The sequence below is a fragment of the Gadus morhua genome, chromosome 2 (genome assembly GCF_902167405.1).
Source record: "Gadus morhua chromosome 2, gadMor3.0, whole genome shotgun sequence".
NCBI lineage: Eukaryota > Metazoa > Chordata > Actinopteri > Gadiformes > Gadidae > Gadus > Gadus morhua.
Window position 1 is genome coordinate 8536839 of NC_044049.1, and position 12356 is coordinate 8549194.

The following is a 12356-nucleotide window of genomic DNA, read 5'->3' on the forward strand; positions in this document are numbered from 1 at the left end:
AACCTTATATCAATATAACCTTTAGAGCATCTACACATGGTATGACACTGCCCTGTGTAGGGCGGTTTGGCCTAAATGCTGCTTATGCTTGCCACAGACTTTAAGAAAACTATACACACTCCCACTCTTTTTTTTCAGTGCATGCTGGCATGTATTTTTTTCTTTTTATAATCGACTTTCTTTAAAAAAAAATCGTCCTAAACTATTAATTCGAAGTGATACTCAGATTAAATATTGTGTCGGTCAACCAAGTGTTTCGATTGGTGTGCATAATGTAATTACCAGTTACCATGTAATTACCAATCAATGCAGATTTATGTATCAAGCTAGTGAAATGCCTTTCTGTCCTCTCTCTCTCTCTCTCCTCTCTCCTCTCTCCTCTCTCTCTCAGGAACCTGCTGTATGTGTACCCACAGAGCCTGAACTTCAACAGTCGTCAGGGCTCGGTGCGCAACATTGCGGTGAAGGTTCAGTTCATGGCAGGGGAGGATCCCAGCCTGGCCATGCCTGTGAGTTACAGCCCCCCACACGCACACACACACACCTGGCAGGGCTCTCAGGACAATGGCATCCCTCTCCTACAAGGACACTGCCAGAGGCCTGAAATACGATGTGCTGTGCTGAGGTTTCTGCGTGCACCACCAGTTCTTTACGAGCTGCCGCTGCGTTATGTAAAGCCCCACCACTACCACCCCCGCCACCCCCCCTGATTGGAAAAGCTGCATTACGCCGCAATGATCTGATGAATTTCTCTGAGGGAAATGTATGCATGCATTGTTATGCTATACTTCCACCCACCAAGGTGCTTGCGTGACTGCAGTTTGTGGGGGTTGAAGTTAAATTATTTTGGTATAGCTTTGCAGCATAGCATACGTTTTCACATGCGTATTAACTCCGGACAATGTCTAGAGAATTAGTTCCAGAAATTGTCCTGTTTTGCCCCTTTGAGTAGGGCATTAGTGTCCGTGTCAGTTGTGTTGTCACATACCGGACGTACTGTGTTTGGTTTATGCGAGGGATTGAGTATGGGTGTACCATGCAAGAGGCGGGACAATGCGGAAATCTCAGTGTTTTGTTTATACCACAGCTAAGATGGCGCGTGAGACTACCTGCTCATCCGTGATGATGCGTGTTTTTGCCTTGATATCAATATTGCATGTATTCGGACATGTCAGTCGCATGTATACGTCGTCAACACTCGCTGGGAATTCTTTTTCTTCTTCTTTGCATTTACTGCCCCCTGCTGTACCGGAGTATGTAGGACAGGATCTAGCCTGGACCATGACCTGAACTTTTCACACATGGCCTCAATTACACACACTTTGTACTAATCTGTTTTATGAGCGGTCCAACTGATTTATACGCATTCTCCTCTCCAGATCCCCCGGGTAATGTCTAGATCAGTTCAGGGTGTAACACTGCTACAGATTTATTGGGGCCAAACTTCTCATGTTATAAATTCTGGCATGAGCATACCCTGCTCAAATTTATTGTAGTCGTTGCAACGACAAACGTATTAATTATAAATTAATGTTTTGTATATTCAGTAACCAAAGGCAGAATATTCAAACATTGCTAAGGCTGAATTATTTTAAACCTAGCGATCGATTGAGCCACCGATGGCACAGGGCGACTCGCCTTCAACTTTTGCTCGCAATCTTGACAGGTGATCTTCGGGAAGTCCAGCTGTGCAGAGTTCATGAAGGAGGCGTACACGCCCATCATCTACCACAACAAGTGAGACCCCCCCTGTCATTCTCTCCATCTCCGTCAGACTCTCTCTACCCCGTATCTCCCCTCCACCTCTCCTCCGCCCCCTCCTTGGCTCTAACCCCGCCATGTGTCTCTCCCGTGCCCCAAGGTCCCCCGAGTTCTACGAGGAGACCAAGATGAAGATTCCCGCCAACCTGACGGACAACCACCACCTGCTGTTCACCTTCTACCACATCAGCTGCCAGCCCAAGCAGAACACCCCCCTGGAGACCCCCGTGGGCTACACCGTGAGTACCCCCCCCCGCCCGCCACCTCGGCTCCTCCACCCCAGCTCTCCTAGGAAGGACCAACAACAACACAAATACATTCAATATGGATTTTGATCTTTAAAGTGGCAATCTCTGAAGATTTTACATGTAAAGGAATGTCCTTTTCAGACACCATCTATCGCTGAATGATGTAACACTATGGTGATTGAGATTACCGCCCAATGATGAAAGCCCTTGAATTTGCAGCATTAGGAATGTTAAGAACAGGTTTGTCTCGCTGGGAAAAGTGATCGCTTATCACCGAAGCTGCCCTCTTCGAGATTGCCGCTTTACATAAATATGAATATGTCTATATATCTGACGACATTTATTCAATTTATAACTGTATAAAGCGGATCCAAAATGGCGGCATATGCCGCAGCATATGCTGGTGCCCCTGCCTGCTTGTGGTGGCTGTGTTCAGAGTGTATGTGTGATCCCCCACAGTGGATCCCCCTGATGCAACATGGCCGCCTGCGCACCGGCTCCTTCAGTCTGCCCGTCTCTGTGGAGAAGCCCCCGCCCAGCTATTCCGTCCTCACCCCAGACGTAAGTAGTAGCAGTATTAGTAGTAGTAGTACTGGTAGTGGTAGTGTATACTCTAGTAGCGTCATTTAATTTTGTAATTACAAATATTTCAAACCTTGTATAATATTATTTTCTCATAATAAATTTCTGTCATGATGACTGAGGTAGTATCACACTCCTAGTGTAAACACAATGCCAATAAAATATGATTGGTTACTGTTTTACTATTTAGTCATTTACAGATTTATGGCTTCTATCCCAAGCGACTGGAGTAGGGAGGGCTGTCCTGCCTCGCTGTCTCCAGGCAGACTGCAGACATTGACTCCTGAACCAGGACTGACCTGCCCCTTTAATTATGCCTCGGCCCCTAGCTAAATGACAGAGGGATAAAGCTGTGTTGTTTATGGCAGTCGACCGTAGTGTGTGTGTGTGTGTGTGTGTGTGTGTGTGTGTGTGTGTGTGTGTGTGTGTGTGTGTGTGTGTGTGTGTGTGTGTTGAACGTCTCTTCTCTGCATGGCAGGTCCAGCTACCTGGCATGAAGTGGGTGGATAACCACAAGGGCGTGTTCAACGTGGTGGTGACTGCTGCCTCCTCTGTTCACACACAGGTAAAACACGTTTGCATTCCCACACACACACGCACACACACGCACACAAGCACACATGAACACATGCACATACACACAAACAAGCACATGCACATACATACACACTCACACTCGGGTCAATAAATAAAAAACACATGCCCACACATACTCTCTCACACTCGGGTCAATAAATAAGAAGCACACACACACCACCCACTCAGCTAAATAAAGGTCAATAAAACACACAGGCGCACACTTTGGGGTAAAACAAAAACAACACCGCCCGCATGCGCACACCCAACCCACACACAAACACAAAGTCCCAGCCCATGCTGCTCTTCCTCCCTCTTCACCTCCTTTGAACCTCTCCCCCCACCCCCCCCCCACCCCGTTAGGACCCCCACCTGGACAAGTTCTTCACGCTGGTGTACGTGCTGGAGGAGTACTCGTTCCCCTTCCGCCTGAAGGACGTCATCATCACGGAGGCCAACATGGAGGGCGAGCTGAAGGCCAGCATGGCGGCACTGCGCGGGGCTCTGCTGGACACCTGCGTGCGCTTCCTGCACCAGCTGCTCAGCAAGCTCATCCTGCTCATCGTGTACCCGCCCGTCATCGCCGGCCAGATCGGTGAGGGGCGCTCTCGCTTCCTCGTGGTGCTTTCGGTTCTTTAGGCCGTCGGCCGTCGGTTCTTAAAGCAGCTCAGCTTTGCTGAGCTGCTTTGTTATTGTGGTGGACATTTACTTTAAGTGGATTCATTTGAATTGTATCCACTTAAAAGCTATTAAATTCAATGTAATCCTTTTAAAGTAAATTTCCACCACAATAATAAAGCAGCTTAGCAAAGCGGTGTTTTGCTAAGCTGCTTTATTATTGTGGTGGAAATCTACGAAACCGAAATTTACTTTAAAAGGATTACATTGAATTTAATAGACAATCGCTGGTCTCACTAGCAAAAATAAGCTAGCAAAAATAACTTACTTGTCTATCCTCTCTGTTTTTTAGTGCTCCTCTGCACTCTGACCCGGTGTATTTTTTTTTTAACTTGGTTGAGCTGCACTCTCTAGCCGTTATCTTATCTCGATCGTATGCTTTTAACTGTTACTTCCACTGCATCCACTCAGTACAAAGCTAACGACGACTCTCGTTTTAAAGCGAGACGCGTCAGTGGCTCCGCCCCTCATTCCTCCGTGTCTCCGCAGTCAACCTGGGCCGGGCGGCGTTCGAGGCCATGACGCTGCTGGTCAATCAGATCCACAAGAACCTGGAGGGCAACCAGGACCAGCACGGCCGCAACAACCTGCTGGCCTCCTACATCCACTACTGCTTCCACCTGCCCACCGTCGAGCCAAGCGTGCCCCCCACGAGTGAGGGGTTTGATTTATTTTTGTGGTTTTCTAGTGCGAATTTGACAACCACAGGATGAAGAGCAATATTATATTATAGATACCGGCAATATTGGACCAAATCACAAAAATAAGGATATCAATTACTGCCAAATAATGTTTTGTTGTTGGTTGTTAAAGTGTCACAAAATGCCCAACTGTCAGAAAGTAGATCTAGTTGGAGGTTGGGCTGTAATTGGCAACAGGAAGGAAATCTATCTGGGATTCATGGGCAAACAGGAAGTAGTGGTACCTGGGGGCGGGCTTTAATGGGCAAACAGGAAGTCGATATGCCCGGAGGCGGGTTTTTGATGGGTAAACTCAAGGTAGATCGGTCCGGAAGCGGGGCTTCCATCACCAAACCGGAAGTACAACCGGTGACGGATGCAGGGTTTCACCCCGAGCGGTTTAGAAGCGAGGGCCGGCAGGGATACCTTTCAACACCTTATCCTCTTCTCCTCCCTCCCCTCCTCCTCTCCACCGGAGCAGCGGGCACGCCGCCCTACGAGCTGCCCATCCAGTACGCCACGCTGTCCAGGGCCAGCGGCCGGCCCAGCAGCCTGCACCTGTCCCGCTCCAAGAGCATCAGCAACTCCAACCCCGACCTCGCCACCAGCCCGGCCACCCCTGACCAGGAGGTGCAGAGGATCATCGGCAGCAAGGTGAGCAGGGGGCACCTCCCCTCCGTTGAGACCGGATGTTGTCAGGGGGATACTGTTTACTTTTGAGAGTTGAATGAAGCAATCATGTGTGATAGGGAGAGCCCACATGCACATAAATCAATGTTAATCGGTCGATTTTATAAACCGTCGTTAATGGATTTTATTGAAAAAAAAGAATCCAGTTATCTGTTCAAATCAACAGATAACTGGATCATCTTTCAATGCACTTTTTCATTTGAAACATGTTGTGGTTTGGTGTTTTCTGTTATATTGCACCAAAAGATCTGTGAACGTAAACGTACTACTTATTAACCATTATATATTTCAGATACTAGTTATTGTTAGCCATGGATTCTTTCATTGGATAATCAACAGTGTTTTGAACGTAAAATGTATTGCATTTGAATGACTTGTAAAGGAGTTTAATCTGGCATCTGTTTCAGGAGATAGAAAGAGGAACGGCAAAGAGATACGAAAGATCTTGAGACCGTACCCCCCCCCATTCCTGTACATACTGTTCACACAATGCCTTGTTTGTTTCAGCTGAGAGAGAGAGGCAGAGAGAGTGGAAAAAGGGCGTAACATAACGTGGTTTAAAACTGGTGTGTTGACGTCGCCATTCGCTATCTTTAGTAGCAGAGTTTTACATCCACACAATGGCATCGTTGTCCCGTGCCTCCCCTGGTTGGATGTTGTGGCTACTCAAACTCCAGCACCCACCTCTGGAGCTGAGCTTGTTTGGGTGTTTTGTAAGAAAATATGCTTATCTTGGGATGCGGGGACCACTGCCGATGGATAGGTTCTCTGCTGAGAGGCTGTTGTGCTGTTATACTACTGTGTGTGTGTTCCTTGTTGCTACTCCTCCTTGCTTCCCCTTTGCCCCCCCCCCCCCCCCTTCTTTCCCTCCGGATCAAACTACCCTGATATATTCTCTTTCTCCTCACTTTCTCACTCCTTTTCCTGCGCTGTGTGTGTGTGTGTGTATCTTTATTTGTGTGTGCATGTGCATGTGATTGGGTGTGTGTGTGCCTGTGTGTGTGTGTGTGTGTGTGTGTGTGTGTGTGTGTGTGTGTGTGTCTATGTTTGTGTATACACGTGCATGTGATTGGGTCTGCGTGTGCGTTGGTGTGCCTGTGTGTGTGTGTGTGTGTGTGTGTGTGTGTGTGTGTGTGTGTGCGCGGTGGCAGGGCATAGACCGCTCCCATTCTTGGGTAAACTCTGCTTATGGCCCTGGGGGCCCCAGATCGGTGCTCCGTCGGAATCCCAACTCCAGCTGTGATCTCAAGCAGGTGCCTCTCCTCCTCCTCCTCCTCCACCTCCACCTCCACCTCCATTAACCCCTCCATCCATCACCTCCGTCACCATCCACTGCAATGCATGTCACCTGTCGGCTCCCGCTGCCGCCTCTCCTCCCGTTCTGTCCGCTTCGGTCCTGTCTGCTTGTCAAAGCCTTTTGAAAGTATTATCCAGGGCTGTGCTGTGCTCCACTTTGACCGTGGTGCTCCTTGCTCTGGGCTCTACTCGCCGGCCTGCGGGGCTTCGGTTGATGAGATAGGCGTGTAGCTTCGCCTTCCGTCAGAGTACTGAAATAAAAAAGCTGGAGCACGGAGACACACAGCGATGTCTGCTGTGTCGCCCCTATTTTTTTTTTAGATCCACTCCCACGAGTCGTCTTTCACTTGAACAATGTCGACGTTTTGGCTGATGTTGGCATGTTCTGCTGCAGGCCAGTCGGTCGTTACCAGCCTCTGCACTCTGAGAACCACAGGGGGGTTTTGTTTTTTTCTCTGGCTGTGTCACCGTCACCTCCAATTCACCCTCCCTCACCCCCTGTCTATTATCCTCATGTTTTGTTTTTGTTTTGTTCTTATTTTTTCGTTTTTTTTTTTTTTTTATAAAAACCTCATCGTTCATCGCTGTATGCCAGGCAAGCGAGCGCAGCTGCAATCGCATGTCTGCCTTTTTGGACAGCGCCACCTTGTGCTCAGTACCCACAAGGCAGTTGGCCAAGAAGGTAAAACTGGCGTCCATTTTAACCCACTAACGCATCCGACATCAAACATCACCATCATCATCATCATCTTCTTCATGTATTGTGTGTTTATCTTTTGTACGTCATTTGTTACTTGAAAATCTGTTGCTACATAACTTATATATATATGTGTGGTTGGCGTTCAGCTGCTCCACGAGGAGCTGGCGTTGCAGTGGGTGGTCAGTACCAGTGCTGTCCGGGAGGCCTCCCTGCAGCAGGCCTGGTTCTTCTTCCAGCTCATGGTACGCACCAGCACGCACCAGCACGCACGCACGCACGCACGCACGCACGCACTCACTCACTCACTCACTCACTCACTCACTCACTCACTCACTCACTCACTCACTCAGTTTGTCACAAACACACTCACCCACTCACTTTGGTACACACACACACACATTTACGCCCTTTGGCACAAACTCATTCACTCACTCACTCACTGACTCACTCACTCACTCACTCACTCATTCATACATTTGCTCCTTTGCATCCTAAATCATGTGTCGTTTTTTAAGTATAGTTGGGCTGAATATTCTAAAGGTGAAGTGTTCTCCCACACGAGAAGTTCTTTGTTCAGTGTCCGCAGCCTACCTGTCGGAAGAGGCCTAGCCCCTAGCTGCTCACTAATACCCTGTATCGCTGTCACTTTGGATAAAATCCTCATCACTAAATACAGAACATTTTCCATTTAGGTTGGTTGTGGGCGAATTCTCATTTCCCTCAATCTCCACTCGTTCTTCCCGCAATCTCCCCTCAATCTCCACCCGTTCTCCACCAGTTCTCCACCCTAACCCTCCCCGTCTCCTCCCCATCCGCAGACCAAGAGCATGGCGCACCACCTCTTCATGTCCTCCCGGCTGGACCTTCCTCGCCGCCAGCGCTTCCCCGACCGCTTCGTGGACGACATCGCCGCGCTGGTTGGCGCCATAAGCTCGGACATCGGCAACCGACACCAGAAGGTGTGGGCCCCCCTCCCTCTCTCCCCCCCCCCTTCCCCGCCAAGAAAATAGCTCCATCACAAGCAGCTTAAGTAATTGCCGGAGGAGGAGGATTGTTTGTTTGCAAACAAGCTGACTGGCCAGTATGGCGGCGGGTGTCAGTGTCGGTTTCTGTCAGCAGGGGAAAGTAGCTTAACAAGGAAGTAATGCCCCCCCCCCCTCCCTCTACCCCCCGCCATAGCTTGTCAATCACAGGCTAATGTATCCCCACATAGTGCCTGCCGTCGCAAAGCTCCATGCATCCTTCATTCCAATGAATGACTGCCTCTCACAATGGATTAGAGGAGATGGCTGCGCTTGGACAAAGCAGGTTTAAGCAGTCCTTTCTTTGTCTTTTGTACCAGCTTAGTGGAGTCCTCCAATCGATAACGCCCTGCAGGGCTGTGCCAATTGTGTTTTTATTTTTTTAACTGACGGTCTCTATGTTTTGAATCTCCTTCCTCTACGTCCATTCTTTATGAATTGCATCGATCTACATGTGCCTTGTCTCTGTTTTGTTGTCTGCTCTGAACTCACCATATGTCTCTCTCTTTCCTTCTCTCTGTGTCTGTCTCTCTCTCTCTCCTGCTCTCTGTGTGTATGTCTCTCTTTATACCCTTCTCTCTGTGTCTGTCTCTCTCTCTCCTGCTCTCTGTGTGTATGTCTCTCTCTTTATTCCCTTCTCTCTGTGTCTGTCTCTCTCTCTCCTGCTTTCTGTGTGTATGTCTCTCTCTTTATTCCCTTCTCTCTGTGTCTGTCTCTCTCTCACCTGCTCTCTGTGTATGTCTCTCACTCTGTTTCCTGCTCTCTCTCCTCTCTGTTTCCTGCTCTCTGTGTATGTCTCTCACTCTGTTTCCTGCTCTCTCTCCCCTCTGTTTCCTGCTGTCTGTGTATGTCTCTCTCTCTTCCAGGACGTGGAGCTGGTGGAGAGACTAAACACCAGTCTGGCCTTCTTCCTCAACGAGCTGCTGTCCCTTATGGACAGGGGCTTTGTGTTCAACCTGATCCGCTCCTACTATAAACAGGTGGGACACACACACTGACACGCACGCACACACACACGCACACACACACACACCACTGAGCCACCGCTGTTGTTAGTCACACAACACGCACACCCCTACTACTCTCTCCTCACCTGATGTAATTCCTGCGCAATAAGTCTGATCCTTTTGTCTGCTGTCCTTCCTCTAGTTTCTGTCTTCAGGCATTGTGCATCGGGGAGTCATGCATGCACACACACTCACACACCCACACACATCTCTTCTTCAACGCGAGTTCTAACCATTGCTTATCCACAAGTGTCAACACGATCCCTTAACTATGCATTCAATTTAAATGTGTAGATGTATGCACTGTTTCTAAAGCAGTTTGGGTCTTTCTTGATAAACGTCTATGATACAGCTTGCTGCTATACTGACACCCTCTGTAGGGCCTTAAGGGGCCCTACGTTCCTGTTATCAAGCAGCACTGTCTGTCCCGTGCCCTCAGAGCCCCAGCTCTCTAGAGGGGGGGGGTGCAGCTTACCTCGCGGTGTATAGGGTTCCTCCCTCCGTATCGGATGTTATATCCCCATGACGTCCTCCACCTCTCAGATCTCCAGCAAGCTGCACACGGCCCAGAACCCCAGCTCCCTGAGCGCCCTGCGGATGGACTTCACCCGCATCGTGTGCAGCCACGAGCACTACGTCACTCTCAACCTGCCCTGCGCCACCCTCAGCCCGCCGGCCTCGCCCTCGCCCTCCACCTCCTCCACCACCTCCCAGGTAGCAGCCCCCCCCCCCCTCTCCTCCATCCAGGACCTGAGGCAGGGGTTTTCAGACTTTGTGTGTGTGCGTGGACCACTATTTGTAATCAAGTACTTTCGTGGACCACCTCATTATACAAATAATGAAATATGTCTACACACAGACCTACCTGAATTACCGGCACCTCTTAATAGGCCTTCTAGCACTAGAAAGAACTGGTCATACCATCAGTACAACGGGCTTGTTAAAAGAAAGGGAATGAAATCGGAATGGTAAATAAAAACTATTTTTTATTTTATTTAGCTTTTCCACGGACCACGTGGAGTACCGTCACGGACCCCACTATGGCAACGACTGCCCTAAGACACAGCTGAGCCAAGCCCTTGTTGTTTTCCATAGTAAAGGGTCATTGGCAGTAAGCCTGGTTGTCTTGTATTGTTGGCCTCATAGCATAATTGCCTAAGTACAATTTTGGCCAAATAGTGATTTCTAACTTAATAGTCTCCGAACACTGCTGTTTTACTGTGTCTCCTTGGCTTCATCCTAAGCCAATCAGAGTGCTTTTCACATTCCATTGTCACTATCTGACTAAGTCATCTATTTGACTTGGCATTGTGGACAATAAATACAAGAAGAACCTTAAAATTTGACTGAGGCTAACGATATGTTATTACACGTATGCGTCCGCTTTTATTCAAAGGGAAGAGAAGTGAGGCGTAAAGGAATGGAAGCTGACACTCAAAATGTCACCGTCGCACTGTGTAGCTTTTCACCTAGCTCGTTGCCTGAATATGACCTTGACATATCTAGCCAGTGCTGATGGATGGCGCTTTCAATAACACCTCTTTGATTATAACGAATTACTATCGCTGCTCCCAAAACTCCTCCCGGTTGCACAGTGTGTGTTGTTTTAGAATTTGGAAAGTCTCTCATCAACGAGAAGGCATCAAATTTCCACATCGTGACTTAAAGCAATCGCAAGTTTGGTGTAGTAGCTGTAAGAAATAGGAATAGCAATAGGAAAAATCTGATTTGTTTCATTCCATGTATTTGTTAGTGATTAATAATTACATGTAAATGTATAGAACGTGTGGTCTTACTTCACTCTTCTCTCCTTTTCACTTTGACCAGCTCAAAAAATCGAAACATCTGTTGCTTATTACAGCATGGTTACAATCATTATTATTGAGGCAATTCTGCCAGGGGAGTGGACGTCTCAAGGACCAGCTCCATTTTTGTCTCTGTAATCCGATAAGACGATGATATCACAATGACCATGTGTCCACAATATAATGGCAGTTCTGTTTTGATTCCCCCCCCCCCAGAGCTCGGCCTTCTCCAGCATGGTGCAGGACCCGGGCGTGGCCAGCATGTTTGAGCTCTCCGTCCCCTTCCGTCACCAGCACTTCCTGTCCGGCCTTCTGCTCTCCGAGCTCTCCCTCATCCTGGACCCCGACGGGGAAGGGTGAGCGCACAAGCACTCGCACGCACACACTGTATATGTACTCACACCCCACGTACACATAGATACACTTAAAATACATTTGACTTTAACAGTTAATCACCAATGTTGCATATATACCTATATGTATCTATTTTACTATTTTGTGTTATGTATTTCATTACACTGTTCGGAGCCTAACTGCACCTTTTTTTTTGTCTTACTCATCACTTAGTCATAGTAGGCAGGCTATTCATTCATATTGAACTGACATTTTTGTACATTTGAGGGAAAACCTAACAAAGAAAACAGATGGATCAAAAATCGAACAACATATATGCTATAGGCCTATCTATAATACTGCTTGAGTATTCGTTTAAATATAATTGAAATCATTCCCAGCATCTCAGGCTACGTGATTCAGCCACCGAGCCCCATTACGTCGCCTACGACTCTGGGAATGATTTTCTGACTCATTGAAGGGAGGCGGGCATCTCATATAACACGCATGAACAAAGGAACCTGGGAAAGCTTAGTTCCCGCAGTGTTAGACAAATGGCGCCCCCTGCTGGCCACATGTGATACCTCAGGTTCCCACCGACCAGACCCGTCTATGCTTGTCTATGCATGCCGCTGGGGGCAGACCTAGGCATGCATAGATGGGCATCCGTAGTAAATACAAACCTGTCCTCCACCTGCCAGGGTCTTCTTCCTCCACAAGAAAGCCATCAGCGCCGTCCACTCCCTGCTGTGCAGCCATGACGCCGACCCCCGCTACACCGACCCCCAGGTCCGGGCGCACATCGCTCAGCTCTACCTGCCGCTCATCCTCATCGTCATGGAGACGCTGCCCCAGCTCCACGACTTCACCGGTCAGCCGAGGGACATATGGATGTGGATATTCAAATCCTGCAGCTTTTACACGTTCGGTTCCGCCGCCGCGTTTAATAATTGATCGTTTTGATCTATATTTATCTCT

At 48.5% G+C, this 12356-nt stretch overlaps 1 protein-coding gene across 3 annotated transcripts in view; it reads left to right on the plus strand.

The window, feature by feature from the left end:
• dock6 (dedicator of cytokinesis 6) overlaps positions 1-12356 on the plus strand; it is a 43444-nt gene that overhangs the window by 16232 nt on the left and 14856 nt on the right. The window contains exons 15-30 of one of the 3 annotated variants that reach the window (XM_030380277.1): positions 392-509; positions 1667-1737; positions 1862-2000; positions 2469-2570; positions 3070-3156; positions 3531-3762; positions 4335-4499; positions 5007-5179; positions 6367-6468; positions 7107-7193; positions 7358-7453; positions 8030-8170; positions 9100-9213; positions 9784-9954; positions 11262-11401; positions 12080-12249. In XM_030380277.1, coding sequence (XP_030236137.1) covers positions 392-509; positions 1667-1737; positions 1862-2000; positions 2469-2570; positions 3070-3156; positions 3531-3762; positions 4335-4499; positions 5007-5179; positions 6367-6468; positions 7107-7193; positions 7358-7453; positions 8030-8170; positions 9100-9213; positions 9784-9954; positions 11262-11401; positions 12080-12249 — 2108 coding nt within the window. The remainder of the gene's footprint in view (positions 1-391; positions 510-1666; positions 1738-1861; positions 2001-2468; positions 2571-3069; positions 3157-3530; positions 3763-4334; positions 4500-5006; positions 5180-6366; positions 6469-7106; positions 7194-7357; positions 7454-8029; positions 8171-9099; positions 9214-9783; positions 9955-11261; positions 11402-12079; positions 12250-12356) is intronic. The other 2 variants (XM_030380286.1, XM_030380294.1) reach the window with 2 other exon arrangements.